This window comes from Mauremys reevesii, linkage group 2, assembly GCF_016161935.1.
Source record: "Mauremys reevesii isolate NIE-2019 linkage group 2, ASM1616193v1, whole genome shotgun sequence".
In the NCBI taxonomy this organism is placed as follows: Eukaryota; Metazoa; Chordata; order Testudines; family Geoemydidae; genus Mauremys; species Mauremys reevesii.
Window position 1 is genome coordinate 79,033,176 of NC_052624.1, and position 22,798 is coordinate 79,055,973.

The 22,798-nt window shown below is 42.0% G+C and overlaps 1 protein-coding gene across 17 annotated transcripts in view; it reads right to left on the minus strand.

Annotated features, from left to right (window-relative positions):
- CPNE4 (copine 4) overlaps positions 1 to 22,798 on the minus strand; it is a 420,479-nt gene that overhangs the window by 135,595 nt on the left and 262,086 nt on the right. For 16 of the 17 annotated variants that reach the window (XM_039525586.1, XM_039525585.1, XM_039525590.1 and 13 more), the window contains one exon: positions 9,000 to 9,179. In XM_039525586.1, the coding sequence (XP_039381520.1) occupies positions 9,000 to 9,179 (180 nt within the window). Of the gene's footprint in view, positions 1 to 8,999; positions 9,180 to 10,405; positions 10,439 to 22,798 lie in introns of those variants that run through there. The other variant, XM_039525599.1, reaches the window with a different exon arrangement.

The window sequence follows — 22,798 nt, forward strand, 5'->3', positions numbered from 1 at the left end:
TTGAGGGGGCAACTTAGGGCAAAATCAGTACTTGGTCCTGCTAGTGAAGGCAGGGGGCTGGACTCAATGACCTTTCAGAGTCCCTTCCAGTTCTATGAGATAGGTATATCTCCATTTATTATTCCTCTCTCTCCACTTCTGCTGTATCCAACCCCACTTTATGGATTATGTTCTCCATAACACATGCAACACACTTTAAGATTGGATTTGAACCGTATAGTACTGATCAGTCCACAGCATGTTTGGAGATGAATTAAGGCTTTTTCTTATTTGCTAGTGATTTTAAACAATGACAGCAGCCAGCCAGTCAGAACAGGATACTGGGGGAAAAAGTCAGTGTTCACAAATAATATAATAGGACATTGTTGGAAAGGGTTTATCGGTATAAAATAGTTTGAAATTCAATTAGTGTGTGGCACCTCTAGCTCTTTGGGAAAAATTGTTTTAATTCATTAATTTTTCATGGATCAATGCAGTAATTCATATAAAAGATGCAATATGTAAAACAAAGCATTAAGAACTGTGAAAAGTGTTCCGATAACATAAGTCTCTGAGTTTCATGCCATAATGGAAACAATATGACCTCAAAGATCATGTGGAACACTCTGATACAAAAGAATGACTAAACTAGGCCCCCTAAGGATTACAAAGGGATTTTAAACAGTTAGTAGAAGAAAGCTAATAAGAGTTCTGCATGGGATAATTTGACAGCACTCTGAGCCAGCAGGAATAAAATGGCATTCATGTCCCACAAAGTACATTATTCAGCCCATTAATGAATTCAATTACTGCATTCTGAGAAGAGCAGGGGCCAGATTTTTAATGGTATTTAGGTGCCTAGTGCAAGCTGGGTGTCTATCTTCATTTTTAGATGCCTTTAAAAATCTGGTCATATGTCTTTTTCAGCATATGAGTAGTCTTCAGTCTATTGGTCCACTATTCTTACACAGAATATTTCTGTTAAATAGAATTTAAATTAATTCAGGTCTAATCAGGGGTCTTTTAACCTTTTTCCAACTTGAGAGCAGTGACAGAATGTGGATTAATTAGCTTCAAGTACATAATCCCGTTAATGACATATAGTATTAAAAGTATATGTGAAGTAGTGACAATTATTATCAAGAAGCAAGATCCTTAATAAAATGTGTGCGGGGAGTGGGGAGTACTTTAAATCCCAAAATAATATCTGCTCAGATTCATGGCATATAGGGGTGCAAATTATCTGCATGACATCGGCTGCAGCTGTTCTCCAGGGATGCTGCTCGCTACAACAAAGGGCTAAGTGATAAATTGCAATAGTTTATTTTATTTATTTATTTATTTATTTAGCATTTCTGTACTTAAACTACCCAGTTTTTTGGGGATGAGCGTAGGGCCTAATCCTGAAAACAGTTCTGCATATGGGGGACTGGTTGTGATGCGTCATGAAACCAGAGAGCTATCAGACTGCTGCTGTTCTAGGAGCTTTTCTACAACAACTTCATTAGTTCATAAGCATTAAGACTAGAGCTGGGCAAATGTTTTGACAGAAATGTTTTGGCAAAAAATGAAGATTCGGTGACTCCAAAACACTTAATGAATTCATATCAACCTTGCCAAATTACTTCGGCAAAAGTTTTTTTTTCAAAATGAAATTTTTAAATTTTTAAATTCAAAATAACTTTTTGTTTCAAAATTTCCTTCATTTTTATCTTTTAAAAATTTTAAAATCAAAACAAAACATTTTGGTTTGGGAAGAATAAAATGTTTGGTTTGGCCTGAAACAATTTTTTTTAAACTTTTTGATTTGCCATAAATTTTGAAAAAATTCAATTTCTGTTAATCTCTGTATGATTTCTCCCCACCACCACCAAATTTTTCAGAATTGCCAGAGAACTGAAAACTCCATCATTCACCGATCTCTCATTAAGCACAGAACATGCACAAATGAGCATAGTTACTTTGAGCAACCAAATGGTAGATATGTGAAAAATACAGGCACTGCGGAGCGTCGAGCAGGGCTTGAACTGGGACAAATCGTGGATGGTGAGTGAAGTGGCACTTGTTTTAAAAGCCTGAACTCTTTCTCTGGTATCTCATTTGAAAAAAAAAATATTGTCCTTATGCTTATGGAGAATACTTTCACAATCTGAACCAAGTGTAACTGATGCAGAGATGTCTGCTTGAGTTAACAGAAAGCCTGAAACAATTGCCTGAAACTGAGAGATGTGCCCTGCTCAACTGGAGAGTTAACACAGATGCCTGAAGACGACAATTTAAATGTTAACATTACTAACCATTTCACTGCTTAATGAAGCAGTGAGACAGGAGAAGGACAATCATATGAAGATCTACTGAATGTGATGTTTCATTCTGGTCATTTTGGTGAGTGGTGATTGGGAAAGTAGAACCAATTTCTTTCACCTCAGTCAGACAGAAATACCAGAGGGTAGAAGCAGAACCCAGCGGAGCCCCCAAGCTTTGCCCCTTGTCCTGACCAGCAGGAACCTGTTCTGCTCTGGTGACAATTATGGAGCCAGATTACTTCCTCTCTAGCTCTAGCAGCACTGTTCCTCCCTCACTAGGGGTTAACTGCAGAACCTGCGGCATTGGTTGCCCTCAGTTCACATTTTCAAGCTTTTCTTTGCAACCATGAGGGTTAGAAACATAATTTTTTTTAAATGAAAGCTGAGATTTTGATGTCAAAATTTGACACTGGAAACCAGAGCCTGGTGTGCCTATACCTTAATCCAGGCCAGCCCACAGGTATATCTGAACCCTACTGAAGGGAAGCCAAGCTTGAGGAACCCAGCCAACTGTGACTGACTTCTCAAGTGAAGCTTGGCTTGTGAGAAGAGAGGGGGACCATTCAAGCCCCGGATTAGAGTGGGTATAAATACACTTATTTTGGTTTAGTTTCAACCACCATACCAATCCTCCCTCCATTTTTTTAAGATACTCATATCTACCTCAAAGTAAATTCCTCTGGGGATGAAATTTTCCAGACTTGGTCTCCTCCCAACCCTGAATTATTCTGGAAAGCTTTAGTCAAAAAAGTTCAGCTGTATGTTTACATTCTGATTACAAATACATTCCAATTAGAAATTTTGCACTCAGGTAACTAAAACTCGGACTGGAGCTAGAAACATCACATTTTGCTTGTTTGGTGTTATGGGTTCGATTCTTAAAGAAGCTCAAAAATACCCTGTCCAAAATGGCTCTAAATAAAGGAATTTTCATGCTTTCACGCTTCAGGGTTTGTGCATTTCTGCAAAAAGCACCCTATAAAAGTTATGAATATGTTTCAACATCAAGATACATTTATTGAAAATATCTTGGAATTCTCACTGCAGCACAGTGTAAAATCTTGACAGGCATTGGCATCTGTTTGTTGGTAGTGACTTTTGCAACTGAGTGAGAGTTCTATTATTAAATGTTAGTTTTGCACATTAAATTTAGGGCTTGTCTACATGGCAAGCGAAGGGTGTGAAACTACAGCACACCAGTTTTCCGTGCAGTAAGTTCCTGTGAGGGCTCTGCTACAGCACAGTGAAAGTTCCAGAATGTGGCTCAGCAAAGCAGCACCCACCTGGGATGTTACTAGACAGCAAGCTAGTGTGCTGTAGCTTGCCGTGCAGTAACTTGCCTTGTAGACAAGCCCTTAGAAATGAAGTAATATTTGGTGGAAAACTTAACTGGTGTATTTCCCCATAATTTCCCCATACTAATATCCCCCTACTGTTACTCACACCTTCTTGTCAACTGTTTGAAATGGGCCACCCTCATTATCGCTACAAAAGTGATTTTTCCTCCCTCGGTATTCTACTGTTAATTGAATTGTCTCGTTAGCACTGTCCCCCCACTTGGTAAGGCAACTCTGATCTTTTCATGTACTTGTATATATACCTGTTACTGTATTTTCCACTCCACGCATCTGATGAAGTGGGTTTTAGCCCATGAAAGCTTATGCCCAAATAAGTGTATTAGTCTCTAAGGTGCCACAAGGACTCCTCGTTGTTTTAACTGGTGTACTACAGCACAGTACATCCCCATATGTAAGCTGTATAAGAAATTTCACTTTGTATAATCTTTTATATGATATTATGGGATCTAAAGAGAGAGTATATTTCGAGGCAGTGTTAACAAGTAGGCAGAATTAAACTTGACCTTTTAACATTACCCCTTAGAATTTCCTAACTTTTAAAGCTTAATCTCTCAATGTAGCATTGTATTAAATGTGCCACTAATTTTTGCATGGAATATATGTATTAACATGATGCAATTAATATTACATTGCAAGGACACTTCAGGGGAAGTTAAGAAAAACATGACATTGAAAGGCCATTTCAGAGTGGAGAGCCTGGCCCCACAGCTCAGTTCAGTCATGCTGCTGCCTCTGAAGGAAGAAAAGTTTTTAAATATTATTTTTTTTAAACTGTAAAAATCAGGAAGACTGCTGCTGTTTTATTTGAAAGGGCTACTGTTAAGAGTGGGGAGAAAAAATAACTTTGAGTTAAATGTCTCTATTTAGCATATTGACTTTTTCCTAATTGCACACAGCAATGTCTGTCTCTTTGTTACACTTGTGTACAAATAGCCTAGCAATCTGAAAGGTATGCTGAATGTATCTACACTTAGCCTTCAAGCTACAAATAATGATTCCATGCCAATATGCCGCTACTTGTGAGATTTCTGGGGCACAGCTAACCCAAGTGCAAACCGGAGTGGGTGAGTTACATGTCATTTCCGCCCTTAGTTCTATGACCCAGAATTTATTGAGAGAGATGGTACTGAATATCACTGAGGGGCTGCATTGGCAGCAGGGATCTGAGCATGTCAAATTCAGGATTTCCTGAATGATGACCCTGATGGGATGGGGAATGATCTCTAGTGCACCAAGCTTGGCCCACTGCCACACAGACATCACAGGAGTATCATCTCTGATCTGTGGCCATGGAGACACACTCTTCTGGATGATGGTGTGTGGTGACGTTCACAGTGCTCCTTCAAATGGACCGGACCGTGGGGGGGTGTGCACCACACACCGAAATCCTACGGGTCATGGGGGGGGCATGTGGGATTGGGTGATGATTCACCGAGATATCTGGAAGTGAGACGCCTGATTCTCCTAATCGATTTTTAGTTAGTGCTCCTGGGATTACAGCTGATATTTGGATGGGGTTGGGAAATCTATGGACTTTTTTTCGTTAGAAGCACCCACAGCTCAGTGTATACGAAAACTGAAGCCAGGGAAGTTGTCACTGTTTATGAGTCAAGAACTACCCTTACAGGACACCCACTTTTTCAGGCTCATGATAGCTGTGTATACGTTAATGCCACCACATTACAGGCAGAATTACAAGAGGCTGACTCTTGTCAGGACATTGGAACTAACACTCCTACTTTTGTTAAAAGTTCAGTGGGACCATTCATTGTTCTAAGTGGTTGGATCCTAACAGGCTGCATCTCATTGCCCTCATCACTGTGGGGATATTGATTCACTGCTGAATCACGGAGAAGAATGCTACCAGTCTCACTTCCTGAAGTACTTAGATTTTCCAAGTCTTCCATCCAAGGCCCAACATCAGTTTTGGTCTATAACATCTGACAAGATCACATCTGTCAGTAATATGGTTGCAGGCAGTGCTTAATTTGTGCCATGGCTTGCCAGGGCTGATCCCCAGCACCTTTTTCTAACATTACCCCTTAGAATTTCCTAACTTTTAAAGCTTAAAAGTGGGAGTTCATAGCTCTGGCACATTTAGGCTTGCTGCATCAGTTATGAATGTAAAAAAAATGCCCCAACACCTAATTGCTTGAGCCCCGGCACCTTTCATTACAAATTAAGCCCTGGTTGCAGGCTGTGTGCCATAGAAGAGAGGTCCCTCACAAAGATCTGAGTATCTCTGAAGAAAGAGATACCCACTTTTGTCTGGTTAGAGCAAGTAGCGTTTTGTCCATACCACTGCCTTCCCACATGAGCTAAATCATCGTCTATCATCTTTGACTAACATGATTCCTATAGATCTTGCTTTTGGAAGGGAGTATTACAGGGATTAATCTCAAAGTGCAGGTTTAGTGCACATGTAAAAGATAACCAAAACAGATTCAGGTAATGGTTTATTTCTTTTTGGTCAACCTCTACCTGGAACAAAAGAAGGAAACATGACATATTTATGAAAAAACCCTCAGTCTTTTAAATTATGTATAAGAACCCAAAGTCTATCCTATGTTTCATATAACATCTCCTGTTTTTGATGGGAAAGAAACTGAATTGATAGACAGGCACAAAAAGTCATAATGTTTTATGCACCCATTAAATTGCAGTGTAGCAACAAATCCATGTCAAAGTTAGCTGAAGAACAGCAGCCATCCCATTATCATCCTACAAAATACAGTAATTACAGAAAACTGCTAAGTGTTGGAGTAAGTGCCGTATGTAGAATCTCTGTTGCAAGATTTTCAATCCTGGTCTCATATTTAGCTGCATTTGGGTGTCAATGCCACTGCTAATATCATATTTTTAAAAGAGTTGATGAATTATGCAAAATTTAAAAACATAAACAGCCTAGCTATGTTATCAAAAACTTCAAGGCTACATTTCTGGGGTCAGATTCCATGTTGTTATTATTTTTTCTTGGTTACCATTAACAGTAGAATTACACCACAGCCAAGCCAGCTGTGTGTTATTTATAGAGGCATAATCATTATAAGGGCATGTTTTGGGGAATGGCAGCCGCAATGAGGTTTTTGCATTTTAAAACCAATTAAGAAAAAACATTTAATACATTATTTTCTATATTTCTCTTTCCTCTCTATAAACAGCTCCTTTTCTTTGACTGAGGCCACAAAATGCCCTCAAGAGCACTGCCAAAAAGAACATGGTTTATTATGCATTTTAAAGATCCTAATTACCCATCCATCCCTGTTAATCTACCAACACTACAGATCTCTACATTTCTGTTTTATAAAACCAATGAGAAACCTTTCCTTCCTATGGCACCTTTCCTTTATATCTTACCACACATTTATAGGGCCAAATACTCAGCTGTGCTGTGCAGCTGAGGAGAAGGGGGGGAAAAAGAGGGGGGGGGCTCCTCTTTCCTGATCCTGGGACCAAAACAACCCCGCTATAATTTAGAGCATTCACAAGGCTACTGTAAATTATAACAGGTTTAGGTGTCTCATTGGGCTGATTTTGAAAGTTCCTGCCACTTGATGTAGTCTGGACCATTTGAAAAGAAACACATTTGTTCTCTCAGAAGTATTTTTTATGACCCCTCCCAAAATAAGTCATGTTTGGCAGGGATGATATAGCAGTATCCCAAGCAGGGAAATCAACCCAATCCTCCCTCGAGTTTGGTGATAGATTTTTAACAAGGGGCTCCTGAGAGCCGCCTCTAGCACATTGCTGATGGTTAAGGCTAAGATTTTGTCATGGATACTTTTAGTAAAAGTCAGGGACAGATCATGGGCTTCTGTGAATTTTTCTTTATTGCCCATGACCTATCAATGACTTTTACTAAAAATATCCATGATATAATGGGAAGGGCCTGGGCAGCTGCCAGGTGGCTGGAGCTCCTGGGCCCCCACCACCTAAAGGGTCTCAGAGCTCCAGAGTCCCCCTTCCGCCCTCCCCCCCCAAGGTGGGGAGCTGCAGGGGTCTCCCTGCCCCACCGCCACAGCCAGGGAGCTGCGGGGATCCCCCCAGAACATGGTAGCTGGAAGCTGCAGGGTACCCCCAATGCCCATGGCGGCTTGGAGCTTGGGGGCCCGCTGCCTCAGGGGGCAGGGGTACCTCACAGCTCCCTGCCACTGCGGGAGGTGGCAGGATCCTGCAGCTCCCAGCTGCCGGGGCTGAAGACACGGAGGCCTATGGAAGTCATGGATTCCATGACTTCCGTGACCTCCATGACAAAATCATAGCCTTACTGATGGTGCTGTAGGTAAAACTGCCTGTAATCACAGACAAGATGGGTGAGGTCATATCTTTTATTTGACCAACTTCTGTTGGGGAAAGAGAGAAGCTTTGGCGCTTACACAGAGCTCTTCTTCAGGTAATCATTTGGATTTTCCTGACAAACCATTCCTCCTAGCCTCCTTGAGATTCAAAGGATGCCTCTGTGATTCAAGCTTCCTGAGAGTAATCTTCAATTGCTTTTCCTGAACAACAATAAGGAGGACAGGCAGGAATTCCTGGGGTGGGAGGGTAGTGAAAGCAGTTGCTTCTTCTGTGGAAAGCAATAATGGTCTTGTTACAAGTTTAAGTGGAAGCACTGAAAAGTGTAATCCAAACCAGAGCTTCACAAAGCTCTTTGCCAGCTCTCACCGTAGGATATGTTACTCCTAACCACAAAATGTTCATTTACATTCAGTTTAGCTGGTGCATGACGACTTAACAAGACTAAGACCATCCTTAGTACTGTTATCAGGAATAAAGCTGGGATCCAATATACCTCAACCCTTCAGAGCAAAAAGCCTGCCATTGAGAAATAAACCCTGCCAGAAGCTGCTTGCGTCTCCTTTTACATAAGCAGGCACTGGTACAGTATGTATTGCTCATATACGACCTGATTCTGCCACCCTGACTTTACTATAAGCAAGCTAGCAGTCCCATTTACTCACCCATGTGATCAAAGTTAAGAAGGTTCCTAAGTCTTTGCTGTATGTGCCAGGTAATCATATGAGTAATAGCTTACTCTCAAAGCAGTTTCACTAATTTTAATGAGGCTACATGAGCAATGCAGTACTGCTCAATGTAAGGGAGGCAGAACTGGGCCCTTAACTTAAAAGGCAAATTGTTGGTGGAGCAAGCGTCATAGTCTCGTATGTCCCAGGTGCACCTGAAGAAAGTTCAAATCAACAACACCTCTCTGTGTATTAGTCCCGTATAAAGCACCAAAGTGGTGAAGGAGAATGATTTTATCACATCTGATGAATTTCACTCAATGGGTCTTTCAGCAAAGCAATATATTTAGTATCAATGCTAACAGAAGTGGAGGTGGGGGGGAGACACCTACTTGTCCAAGAGTGCATTCCATGGCACCAAGAAAATCTGCATCTTTCAATCCATTGTGGTTGCTGCTAATGTCATGGACTTCAAACCGTAGCCGCTGAACCTCTTCAAAGTAGAAGTCCACCGTGAATAACTTGGAGAAGATTGGATTTATACAGGTTCGAATCACTTCTGTCCTGTCAACCTGCCCAAAAAAAAAAAAAAAACCCTGTGAGAATTTACCTCAGTGACTTCTTACTCTGTCAATAATGGGCTCCAACATGAACCAAATTTAAAGTGAAATTAAAAAACAAAATTACACTCCACTTACGTGAATGAAGAATTTTTAAAGAGACAGTAGTTTAGCTACAAAATCTGGTTGGCTGTTATTTAAAAAAAACAACATTTAATAAGTGGATTGGCTGAGCTGGTGAGCCTGGTGAGCAATTCAATGGCATTTCTCTGTTTGTCGGATTATCTGTCTTTTGTAACATAACTTTTGAATGTCACATCCAATCAAATCCTGGTATAAGGGGACTGGGAGCACATGGAACCCCATTGGGTCGGGGGGACACTGAGGGACTCTGGAATGCGGGAAGGTGGGAATGGGGATACACAGAGCCCCTACCTTTGGGGCAGAAGAGTGTACTGTAGGGCATAAGGGGAAGTGGGAATGAGGGTGCACAAAGAGCCGCTGGCACAGAGAAGAGAATGGAGGGCCCAGAAAGGGAGACAGAGAGAATGGAGGGCACACAAGATTCCCTGCCACGGGGAGATTGGGGTTGCATGGAGTCCCTTATCTAGAGGGGGATGGGAGTGTGGCACACAGGGAGCTTCTGCGGGGGAATGGAGGGATGCAAGGAGCCCTTGGTGAGTGCAATAAGCTCAGCCTATGCAAGCTACCAAGTGTGCGACACCCTAATGCTAAAAGCAGTGTTCTCATGTGAAAACAGGAGTGAAGCAGATTTAAGAAATTTCCTATACTCTTGGAAACCCAAAGACAATGACACATTACTATTTATTGTTTCTGGTTTTAGAAGACAGTTTCCGAAAAAAGAATTAGGGCCCTGATGAGCTAGGTGTAGTTGTAAGAAATAACACTAAGCCAGTAACAGAGAGCTCACAGTTTAAGTTCTAGGCAATACTCAATGAGTGAATAAACAGATAAAGGAAAGGTAATGGTAGAGAGATGCAATGCATCTGTGAGGAGTCACAGTGCTCTCAGTAATCAAACTCAGAAATGCATGAGAACATGAAATTGACCAGACACAGTGAGTGAAAGAGAGCAGTGCATGCTGCATGAAATGCAATGAATTAACAAACAGCACAGTGAAAAGTAAATTAGAGTCTATACTCTATATCAGTGTTTCCCAAACTTGGGACGCCGCTTGTGTAGGGAAAGCCCCTGGCGGGCCGAGTCGGTTTGTTTACCTGCTGCGTCTGCAGGTTCAGCCAATCGCAGCTCCCACTGGCCGCGGTTCGCTGCTCTAGGCCAATGGGAGCTGCTAGAAGCGGCGGCCAGTACGTCCCTTGGCCCGCGCTGCTTCCAGCAGCCCCCATTGTTCTGGAGCAGCGAACCACGGCCAGTGGGAGCTGTGATTGGCCGAACCTGCGGACAAGGCAGATAAACAAACCGGCCTGGCCCACCAGGGGCTTTCCCTACACAAGCGGCATCCCAGGTTTGGGAAACACTGCTCTATATACATCTTCACTGCAACTCCATTGTCGTTAATGGAGCTACACCCAGGATGAAGTTGGCTTTTCTGTCCACTGGTCAGAACTTTCAAGAAGCCCTCATTTTTATCTTTGCAGTGTTCCTTTAACTTTGAACTTTGTTACTTCACTAGGTGGCTTTATATCCACAGGCTTTTTTAAAGATTAAAAGGAAGGGGGACTTAGTCTAATGGGTATGTTATCACCTTTGCCCGTTTCTTCCTAACTTTGTGCTCTCATGTAACAAAGATAACAAGAACACTGACTGCTGCTCTTCTCCAACCACTGTGTAACTTTTAACTCTCTCTTTCTCACACACACACACATACACACACACACATATTGGCAAAATTAAACACCTGATCTCAGCAGAGAGGCCATGGTCTGTAAAGATACATAATAAAATTCATACTTGTAGAGCATGATGAAACCTAGAGACCGGGCATCCCAGAACTAGTCCGTTCAGACCACGCTGAGAATAGTGGTGAAGTATGAAGTAACATACACTGCTGCTACCTAGACCAACTGTTCTGTAGACAGTTAAAATATTTCAGTGTCCAGTGCTATCAGTTTAGCATTTTCAGAGCAACAAAGTCACACAGAAAAATTAAATGGGTGGGGAAAAGAGGAAAGCTTTTAAAGATATTCACTTGGAAGTACTTGCATGAGTAAGGGCTGGGAGAATCAGGCTCTTGGAGAGTAATATATAAAATGTATCCCTGTTTTTCTCACTAGTAAATCACATACTGAGAGTGTCTGAGGGATGGTCATGCCCCTGCCTCATTCCCTAAAATTGTGCAAGAAACTATCAGATCAAAACGTATTGCTATGTTTCCATAAGAGTGCTCAAAAATACTTTACACACACCTACAAATACAGTAGCTGGTTTCTAATCTTAGAAGTAGTTTTTGCTGCTTTTCATTCTGCTGCATTATTGGTTATGCAGCAAGCAATGGAACAATTTCTATTTTCCACACACTTTGGCCTAGTCCTGAAAAAAAAATAATTCTGTAAGATTAAAGGAACCAATTCGAAAATGAGGTAGACAAGGGCATGTCAGTCACTCATTAGACAACAGAAGTGACAGATTCTATAACTTAGGGAAGAGTGATGGGTTCCTTCGTCTAATCCTTGGTGAACAACATCTGTAATGGGCAAAAAGGTAAATGCTTGCTTAAGCTCCCAGAGAGAAAATGGCATATTACTCAAGTGGCAATCAATAAAGACGTGAAAAGAGTACAGTAACTCAAAAGCATGAAGAATAAAAAAAGTGAGGAGTATGACAGATATGGCAATTTCTTGCAATATCCTGGACAAACTATTGAATTAAGTTTAAGTATTTTAGGACTTCATTGTATTAAAAATGCAAATGTATATGTATGATTGAGGGATTGTGTGTAACGTGTGTAGGGAGGAGACCTGACTAATGTAAACCCTGGGAAGTGGTATGAGTTTCTAAGGACTCTTTTAAATGATATGCGAGATAAAAGTGAACTTGTAGTTGAGTGTGTTTCCTAGGAAATACGTGGGAGGAGGGGAATGCAAATTCTCATCTCTAGACCCAACCTTTTGAAGGTCCGCCCCGAGGAGAAACCCATTGATTGCTGATCATCTGTTCCCAAGATCAAAGGCCCAAACCGTATAAAGCAGCAGCTGGGAGTTCTAGTTCTGAGCAAACGATGTTATGAATTTATAGACACAGAAAAAACCCTTTGGGGTTTGGGTTATCTTTGGTACGCTTATTAGCATGAGTGTAGGGTCTTTTATTGCTTTAATGTGTTTTCTCTGTAATGCTTTCACCTTACGGATACATGTGCTTGCTTAGGAAAAAGCTGTGTGGTACCTTACACTGTGGGAAATTACGCTGTTTGTAGCTTCTGAGGAGAAAGCAAAGCAGGCCCGTTTAGGCAGTCTGTCTTGCTAGAGAATTCAGGGTAGGCAGGGAGCTGTGCAGCTTGGAAATACCCCAATCAGGAGGGAGAGAAGTGTGTTGTCTCTATCCAAGACAGAAGCCAGAAGCCTAAGAGTCAGTGCCCTTGCTGGACCCCAGAGGAGGAACACTAGTGCAGGTGCCCTGAACCATGACAAGGAGCCTATGGCAACGCAGATTTATTTTAATGTTCTGAATTATTTGTGCTCATGAAAGGTGCCAGAGTAACAGCTCTGGAGACAGAAATCCTTTAATTAATTAATATATTTATCAAACAGTTGCACCATTACTAATACCACCGCAATATCCTCGCATGGCCCTGCCCATGTGCCTTGCAGTACTACAGAAAGTACAGTGGTGTACTACCTCCACGAGAGGAGAGAGGCTCAGTCTCCTCGTCCATTTCATTCTTGATCTCTTTGCTTAGACCAGTGGCTATCAACCTTTCCAGACTACTGTACCCCTTTCAGGAGTCGGATTTGTCTTGTGTACCCCAAGTTCCACCTCACTTAAGAACTACTTGCTTACAATATCAGACATAAAATACAAAAGTATCACAGCACAGTATTATTGAAAAATGGCTTATTTTTCACCATATAATTATAAAATAAATCAATTGGACTATAAATATTGTACTTACATTTCAGTGTATAGTATATAAAGCAGTATAAACAAATCATTGTCGGTAGGAAATTTTAGTTTGTACTAACTTCACTAGTGCTTTTTATGGAGCCTGTTGTAAAACTAGGAAAATATCTAGAAGAGTTGATGTACCCCCTGGAAGACCTGTGTGTACCCCCAGGGTACACATACACCTGGTTGAGAACCACTGGCTTAGATTGCCAAAGAATGATGGTGCAAACCATTTCATGCACACTGTCCCCTAATCACTGAACACAGAGAGACCACCAAATATCTTCACACAGGCTATCAAGCAGTCTTTAGCTTGCAATAACTTTCAGTCTGAACTCACTGCCAAAGGGATCTGAATTCAAATGACTCACATAGCCGTAAAAGGCTCCATCTCTGAGGCTGTCAGTCAGTTCAATGACATGAATTTGACCTAATGTTTGAAGTAGAGAAAATCACAACTAGGGCTGGGCGAATAACTGATTTTTTTTGATTCACTGGCAGTTCTGAAAAAACACAAATGGTTTGACCCAAACCTAATCCAAAAATTCAAAATAAAATAAAATTAAAATTAAAAAATCCGCAATTTGAAAAAAAAAAGTCAAAATTATTTAGTTTATGGACAGTTTTTAACATGAAAGCAAAGTAAATGAAGGGCATTGATTCACAAAATGGTAGCAGTGAAAGGAGGAAGAGCTAGAGAAGCCTTCCTTATTACCTTTTGCCCAATAGGTCGGGCATTTTTTTCCATAGAATATCAGGGTTGGAAGGGACCTCAGGAGGTCATCTAGTCCAACCCCCTGCTCAAAGCAGGACCAATCCCCCAGGATGTGGGAGACCCAGGTTCAACTCCCCCACCCTTTGCCTGACATGGACAAGGAATTTGAAGATGGAAGTCCCATATTGCAGGAGAGGGTCCTAGCCACTGGGTTATGGGATATCCAAGTGTAGGACTCTCTCAGTCTCTCCTGCTAAAGCTCTTCCACCATGTATAAATAATTAAATAGTCCTTGGAGCAGTGACATGAAAAGATTTGTGTCTCTCACCTCTAAGGGGAGTGCCCTAACCACTGGGCTATAGAGTCATTCTAATTCTCTCTCTCTGGCCCAATGAATATTCAAGTGTTTTACACTAAGGGAAACACCTTCTACAGGAGAGAGTGAGAAAAAGCCCCCCCAGGCTATCTTGTAACTGAGGGGTTGCGATACTCTTCTACCATGTAAGAGAGACCTAAATTCAAATCCCTACCGATGGGATTGAAAAAGATGAGTGCACTAACCATTGGGCTAAAGGCTATAAAGGGAGAGACAACATCCCGCACTCTGGATTTGGTAAATGGTGCCTAAATCCCGAAGAAAAAAAATTGGTCAAAACTAGGTGAATTTGTGTTACATTTGCACATAGTTTTGGGTAGACCAAAACTGATTTTTTTTTGGTGAATAAACTATTCACCGAAAAAAAATTCACTCCGCTCTACTCACGACCAATCATCTGGGTTTCTTCTGAACTGAAAGTGATCTGATCTGCTTGCAGATGAATGGTCCTTTCATACAACTGTGCACCAACTCAGTGAAAACATCCAAAACATCTTTAAACTCTTTCCTCCACCCAACGTTTTCTTGAATTTAATCTACTAAACCAACTCCTTGTAAATGTATAAATTATCCATCAAGTTAATGGCAAGCACACTGCTTAACAAACTGTCCATTTCAAAGGGACTCTCTCATGAGTATGTAAGACCTCTGCCGCTAGTATCTAAACTGGCTTGTCTACACTCACTGGAGGATTGAGGCTGTGGCGATCGATGCACCAATGGTCGATTTAGCGGGTCTAGTGAAGACCTGCTAAATCAACCACCAATCTCTCTCCCATCGACTCCTGTACTCCACCTGATCGAGAAGAGTAAGGGGAATTGACTGGAGAGCCTCTCCTGTCAACGTTGTGTAGTGTGGACCCCGCAGTAAGTAGATCTAAGCTACGTCGATTTGAGTTACGCTATTCATGTAACTCAAATTGCATAGCTTAGATTGACTTTTCCCTTTAGTGTAGACAAGGCCTAAGAAATCTTCCCTGGCTCTGTCTCATCAGCTCTATTATGCTGTCACAAGGATGTGAGGAAATAGTTCCCTTTCCTCTTTCCTTGTGTCAGTGCAGAAAGCAGCAGGATTTAGGCCTAAGTGTTCAAGGGCAGAGCTAAAATGAGACTGTTCAAGGGAGTGCACTGCGTGCAAATGGAGGGATGTGGCTGGACACAGAGACAATAAGAATCCGAGTGTCAATTGCGAAAAGAAAACATTTGCTTTTTCAGGCCTGTGGTTGACTGAAATCCTTCCCTTGACATATATTATATTATAATAAAGCCCATTTTTCTGAATTTCCCAGACTTTCCATGTTATTGAGATGATACATCATGCCAGCATGTCAGAACATTGCATTATGCAAGAAATCTATATGGAGAGAAGCAATGTCAATAACACCACAAGCTATATAATTCTTCATGAGCTGCCAGCTCCTCTCAGCAGTCAGCACTTTACAATAGCATCAACCCCATTAGTCTAACTTGTCTCTGGTTTAACTTTGTCAGCATATTTCACAATTATGCTCTGCCTGGTTTGGAAAGGCCCGCAGCGTCCCTCAGCTCAGAAACAGCATTCTTCGTCACTTCCTGGCTTTGACTGTTGTGTAGTGTAGCTATGCACCATTAGTCAGCAGCTGCATTCCACGCTAGAGAAACAGTGATGGGCAAAGTGATTCAAGTATATATATTCCAATCGTTTTCGGATCCTTTGGCATGAAAGGTGCTATATAAATGCAAGATTGTCATTAACTATAGCCTTTGGGGAATCTATTATTTTCCAAGTGAAGTATCCTAGTGGATAGGTTTAATTTCAAAATATGAAAGTTCTTTTAATGATTGCTCAACCAGTAGGAAAAGATGAGGGAAACTAGTTTACAGGCTCTCATAGGTGTCCCAACTTTTAGCTGGTATCACTAAAGAGGCCATTTTCCTGCAACATGGCAGTGTCCAGCAGGAGACTCAGGTTAAGGCTTACTTATTTTAGTCTGCAACAGCTCACCTAAATACCTGTAGGCCCTGCTGAATTCAGGTGATGGGACATTTGGCAACGCACTCTGGGAGGGAGTTTGGGTGCAGGAGGGAACTCAGGGCTGGGGTGTGAGAGAGGGGTCAGGGTGTGGACTCTGGGTGGTGCTGACCTCAGGTGGCTCCCAGGAAGCGGCAACATGTTCCTCTGGCTCCTAGGCAGAGGGGTGGCCAGGGGCTTTCGCGCACTGCCCCTGCCCACTGGTGCCGCCCCCTCAGCTCCCATTGGCTGAGGTTCCAAGTCAATGGGAGCTGTGGAGCTGGCACTTGGGGCGGCGCCTGAGGATGGGGGCAGTGCTCAGAGCCCCCCTGCCGAGGAGCCAGACATGCCGGCCACTTGCTGGGAACTGCGCAGAGCCAGGCAGGGAGCCTGCCTGCCCTGCTGTGCTGCCAACCGGACTTAACGGCCCAGTCAGCGGTGCTGACCGGAGCCGCCAGGGTCCCCTTGAACCTAGGTGTTTCAGTCGCAAACTGGACATCTGACAACCCTACTTCTTAAAGACACCAATAATAGGGTCATGCCTGTGGCCTTAAGAGTTGTTGGACCCGAACACTTGTGCCACCTGCTATTTTGGGCTACTATCAAACAAGACATTGCATGTATAACAATATATAAGGTTGGGATGAATTTTCAAAAGAAATTAACGGCAGCTATATACCTGCTCTGCCTGTTGCTAAAATTTATCTCGAAGAAAACAATGCTACAGCTGCTAGCACAACCACTAAACCTAGTCTGTCACATGTTTGGGATTAACTGCTCATTGTATTCCTCTCAGTCTGAGTGCAACCACACTAGCTAACTGGGTCCTGGGGTACAGCACTGTGTGCACCAACCTTGATTGCTCAGCAAGCCCAACTGAATTAGGGTGCCCTGCAAGACATCCTTATGCACTTCTATTTTACCTAAAATTTAGATAGGCCTACTTTATCCCATGTACCCCAACCTTGCTGGGGGGATAACCTGCAGTCTCTGTCTCCCTCTCTCCCTAGCTCTTCAACTGCTGACACCTTTCTAACCCACTCAAAGTTCCTTTGAGCACCCCAACCAGGTCTGCTCAGGGATGGACTTCCAAACAGTTCTCTCTGCATTGTTCTTTAATTATCAGTGCATGTGCAGCTATCAGAAGCATTTGTCCACTTTCCTGTCTACCTGCAAACCAGTCCTGGAGGAATTAACCTCTGTGTAATCATATAGCAACCAACATAAACACAATAAAACAGACAGATGAACATATAATATTAGTAAAACAATACAGACACCCTCCAACATCCTTCATACACTCCATAGGAAATCCTAAGAAGTAGAGCATATGAGATAGAATTGTTGTGCTAAGAATTATATCAGTTCAATGGGGAAAGAATGCTATGCTGCTGGTTCCTGCTAGAGACAGATTTCCCTTTAAATTTGTACTTTGCTTTAAAATTTAAAATGATTTTTTAAAATGTAAATTTTTCTTTCCATAATTTTGCTTATATAGCTTTGCACTCACTGCTCTCAGCCAGAAGCAGAAAAGGCAGGGTGAAGGAGCTGTTAGAGGGGGATCTTTTATCTCCCCTACAATTAACAGCTGGAAATGAAAGCCAATTCAAGCAAGAGAAAACAACAAGAGCTGGTTCAGACAGCTGGCACTGATGACTAACATCCCAGACCCTAATCTGATTATAGATACAGCTTTTTCTAAGTGCCCTTGGGCTTGGGGAGCTGGATAGCTGAGGCGATTACTTAAGTTGTGAAGCTTTTCACCTGTAGGTCATGCATTAAAATTTCACACAGGTTAGTTGCAGGTAACTAGGACTAGGGACACTAGAGACAGCTGTTTGATGGCCTGTGTGTTCTCCATTCAGTCCCTAGTAAACATGTATGCATGTCACTAACAAACTCACCATTATCTCAATGGGCACTAACTGGCACCTTTGTTGGTAGTCTCAGCAGATAGGCCAAGAGATGAATGTCTGTAGTATCTGAACTGCCTTCTTACCCCTATGGAAGAGTCTTCCAGGTTAAATTTAAATCACATTGGCAGGATAGTGTGAAGAAACTTGCCCTCGGCTGATAAGGTTTATACTTTCCATTGTTGTTTTCAGACCTGAAGAAGAGTTCTGTGTAAACTTGAAAACTTGTCTCTCTCACCAACAGAAGTTGGTCCAATAAAAGATATTACCTTACCCAGTTTGTCTCTGTAAGGTTTGTACCTGTCTCATGAACAAGGAGAAAGCTTTGGTCTGCAGGACTGAAATACTGGCACCTTGTAAGAGCCTGGCATTTACTTATAGGTTTAAAAAATAATGCCAGCGGCAGGGGGGAGTTGTAAACATGCCAATCCCATTAAGAAAAGATAGAATGTGAGCACTGGCCCTATAGCGTGCTCTTTGGAAACTTTATCAGCCTGTATCTTTTCAACAAGACGCAGTCCATTCGTTAAGCACATTTTTCTCAGTATATTTTATAGACGAGATAAAATAAAGGGCTAAATTTTCACTGAAAGCCATTCTAAAAATATTGATTCAATCACACAAATCACATTTGTCAGGGGGATGATAAAATGTCTGGGGATAAAGAGGTGGTATTATTTTTAGGCTATTTGAATTTTAACAAGACTGAAACTTTTCCTGATACAGTACCTTATGCAAAATTCTGATACAAGTATAAAGCAATTTACACTTCGCTTGGTGGCTCATGAGTATGTTTTTTTTTATTAACAGTGCTTTCACACCACCTCATCTCTATTCCACAAATGAAGAGTCATTGAAAAGGTTACCCTACTGTATAGCTCTTGCTTTCATGTTAATTGATGTTTGGAAATAGCGAAGAAGAGCCAATATGTCTTTAACTCTTCCATAGCCTAAAGAGTGCAAAGCAGCACATAACAAGCTTGTTATTACTACAAAAGCTTTGGCCTGTAGACAGGCTGGAAATGAACTGTTCACTGTGAATAACCTCAAATTATCTACCGGTAATTTATTTTACTTATTTAATATTTATACTAAGTACCACCCAAAGGTACAAATCAGAATAAGGACACCCCACTGAACTAAGCATTGTACAAACACATGGGAAAACACAGTCCGTGCCTCAAATATACAAGACAGACAGTGGAGTGAGAGTAAAGATTATTATTCTTTCACTTTCTGAGTGCCCGAAATGGGGTCTTGATTTACAGACAGTGCTGAGCAGCTACCATCTGAAAATCTTTATGGTGCCTCAAGTTAGGCACCCAAACATTGAGGCACCAAAATGGCTAGTTGCTTGAAAATGTAGGCCTAAGTTTTCAACTTGGATATGAGGACGGTTAGGCTGCATTTACCCTATATCTTTGTAACCAAGTCCGTGGACAACCACGTCCCGAGACTCTACTGTAGCTGCTAGGATATATGGGACTTTGGTCTCACTTGACAAACTTCAATCACTCAGTTAAAGAGAAATAATCACCACATTCATGATCTGAGCATAAACCTCTCTTCTGTCCAGTCCATGTTTTCACCATCTCCAGCAGAGTTCAGAATGTTAAATGTAACAATAAAATATTACATACCGGTACATTCCCACATTACACTTACACATTTCTAGAAAGAGGCTATTACTACTATCTCACAAAGAAAAAAACACACATACTTTTCACTCTGCAGTCCATTTAATCAGCCTCTGCTGAGAAGACCTGAACTTATGCTGAGCTGATGCTCTAGCATAATCATTAGCTGCCTGATAATCTCAAGAGAAGTAGTGCCTTTCAAGTGTATTCAACTGTTCTGTAACTATCTCATCATAGCTGGCTGGAATATCCAAGGTACTGTAGCTGCTGTAAGAAGCATTACACTTCATTATAACATAAGACCAATAGGTGGGGAAAAAATCTGGCTTTATGTAGTTCTAATATAAAGTGAAGGATCTGAAATGAAGACATGAGAAACCATTTTTTGTGCCTTTTGCCTTGCTCAGAAACAACATTTTGGATTTTTTTTATTGTTATGCTGATATCTCCATTCTTCACAGTTAGCACAGACGTTTCTATTGACTTGCCACTATTGTTGTGAGTCTGACTCAGCATAGATGTTTCTACAGCCTTGTCAATATTTTTGCGAGTTTGCTGTTCAATGAAAATGCCACAGATTTCCTTTTTAACATCTTGCTAGCAGAAAAGGTCTACTTTGTAGACCCCATTCTTACAGTCAAGGCCTTGTCTCATATTTATAAGTACATTGGGCTATGGAATACTCCTAGCAAGTTACAAGAACCTTATCAAATCCACTTAATCAGAAAACCAAATACAGAACAAGAGCAGGCTTTCAACTACCTTCCAGAAATTGTTTTAATTATTAAATATTTAATAATTATTAATAATTATTATATAATGATAGCACTTAGAAGCCACAACTGAGATCAGATCCCCATTGTGTTAAACATATGTAAAAAAGCTACTAATACTATGGTGATGGGGATTATGTATGTAGCTATATAGATCAATGTATATGATCATGCTTGGATCAGAGCTTGTGCATCCTTTCTGTATTGAGCAGCAAAGAGTCCTGTGGCACCTTATAGACTAACAGACGTATTGGAGAATGAGCTTTCGTGGGTGAATACCCACTTCGTCGGATGCATGCATCCGATGAAGTCACCCACGAAAGCTCATGCTCCAATACATCTGTTAGTCTATAAGGTGCCACAGGACTCTTTGCTGCTTTTACAGATCCAGACTAACATGGCTACCCCTCTGATACTTTCTGTATTGACTATCACATGGCCAGTCCAGATGACAAAGAGACAATGTTGCTAGGATGGAGAAAATAGTGGAGTTTATATTAGCTCCCTAGATTGAGGGAGCTAATATAAACCTTTTGTCACTCTGATTCATCCCCAAGGTCTAGCTGGATCTTTCGTTGCTTCTTAGCATCAATGGCTAAGAGGAGAGCTGGTTCCACGTCAAAGCCAGTAAACACACAAAGCTCATCTTATAACCGGATTCCAAAATTGTATAGGTAAAGATTTTTTTAAAGGGTCTATGATAGTGTAAGCAGAGTCAGGATGAGCTCTACCCTGACATCTGGTGGTGAATTTTGGTGAGTTGTGGAAAAGAACTTCAGAGGCTGGTCTTGTTTACATAGGCACACTCACCCCACCTAGCATGAGCCCACAGGCGCCCAAATGGTCACTTTGGCTGCTGTGGGATCCCCAGTTTCTCTGTTATTTGGGCAGGAAGAATAAAGTGTTGTTACCCTAATTATGTGAATCAAGGCCAGTGGAACTGTTTTATGACAGAGGGACTCACCATCAACTAAAGAGCACTCACTAGACAAGGGACATGGGTTCCAAAAAACAGTGAATTGAGAGAGGTTGGGGACACGTATTTATACCTGATGTTATGGGCCCCCTTTTGAGGGCCTGAAACACCAATTGCACATCCTCCTTTCGCCAGTGTTGAATAGCAGAGCTAATTTTGATTCCATTAAGAGTCTAGTTACAGGCTGCTGTGCTGAATTCACTTTGGGACAATGGTTCACCAGCACTGGGGCTCCCCTTCTGCAAGCTGAAATTGCTAAAAAGCTGAGATTACTGAGTGTTGTGTTAACTAGTGGGGCAGCGATTGGAGCAGCCCATGGAGTGAAGCGGAGCGGAGCTGAGCAGTTTGAGGGATGGTTAGAGCGGTCCACGGGATGGCGAGTGGAGTGCAGCAGGACAGGGCGGAGCAGTTCATGGGATGGCTAGAGCGGCTCACAGGACAGCTGGTGGAGTGGAGCGGTTCATGGTAAAGGCTGCAGCAGAACCCCATGGAGAGATAGGGCAGTTGGCCTTGGACCATGTAAGGTGCCCCTTAACACCCTGCATGCCCCTTCCCCCCCATTTCCACCCAGGCTGTGGGGCGGGGAGAGTAAAACTCTGCAGATAAACTTTTGAACTCTGGGGCTGCACTGATCTGGGACAGAGACTTTTGGGTTGTTGGACTTTTGGGTGATTTTTGGGTTGCTGGACTCAAGAGACTTTTGGGACTTTGGGGTGATCTTTTGGGTTGTTGGACTTAAGACACTGAGGGGAAAAAGATACTGCCAAACTTACTTGGGGTTGGATATTTTGCTCATGTTATGAATCCTGTTTGTGGTGTTTCCCCAACATAATGCTGCATTGTTTCCCTCCTTTATTAAAAGGATTTTGCTACACTCAGACTCCGTGCCTGCGAGAGGGGAAGTATTGCCTCTTAGAGGCGCCCAGGGGGTGGTATGTAATTGTCCCAGGTCACTGGGTGGAGGCTCGAGCCAGTTTTGCATTGTGTTATTGAAACGGAACCCCTAGATACTGAACCCGGCCCTTGTTGCTGCCAACTCAGACAGGCAGAAGGGTTACAATAGTTTAGGTGCTGACCTTGACACTTTAAAGAGGCCTGACCTTCAGAGGGAAGGTGCTCAGCACTTTCAGAAATCAGAGCCCTTTAAAGGTATCTCAATCTGGGCACCC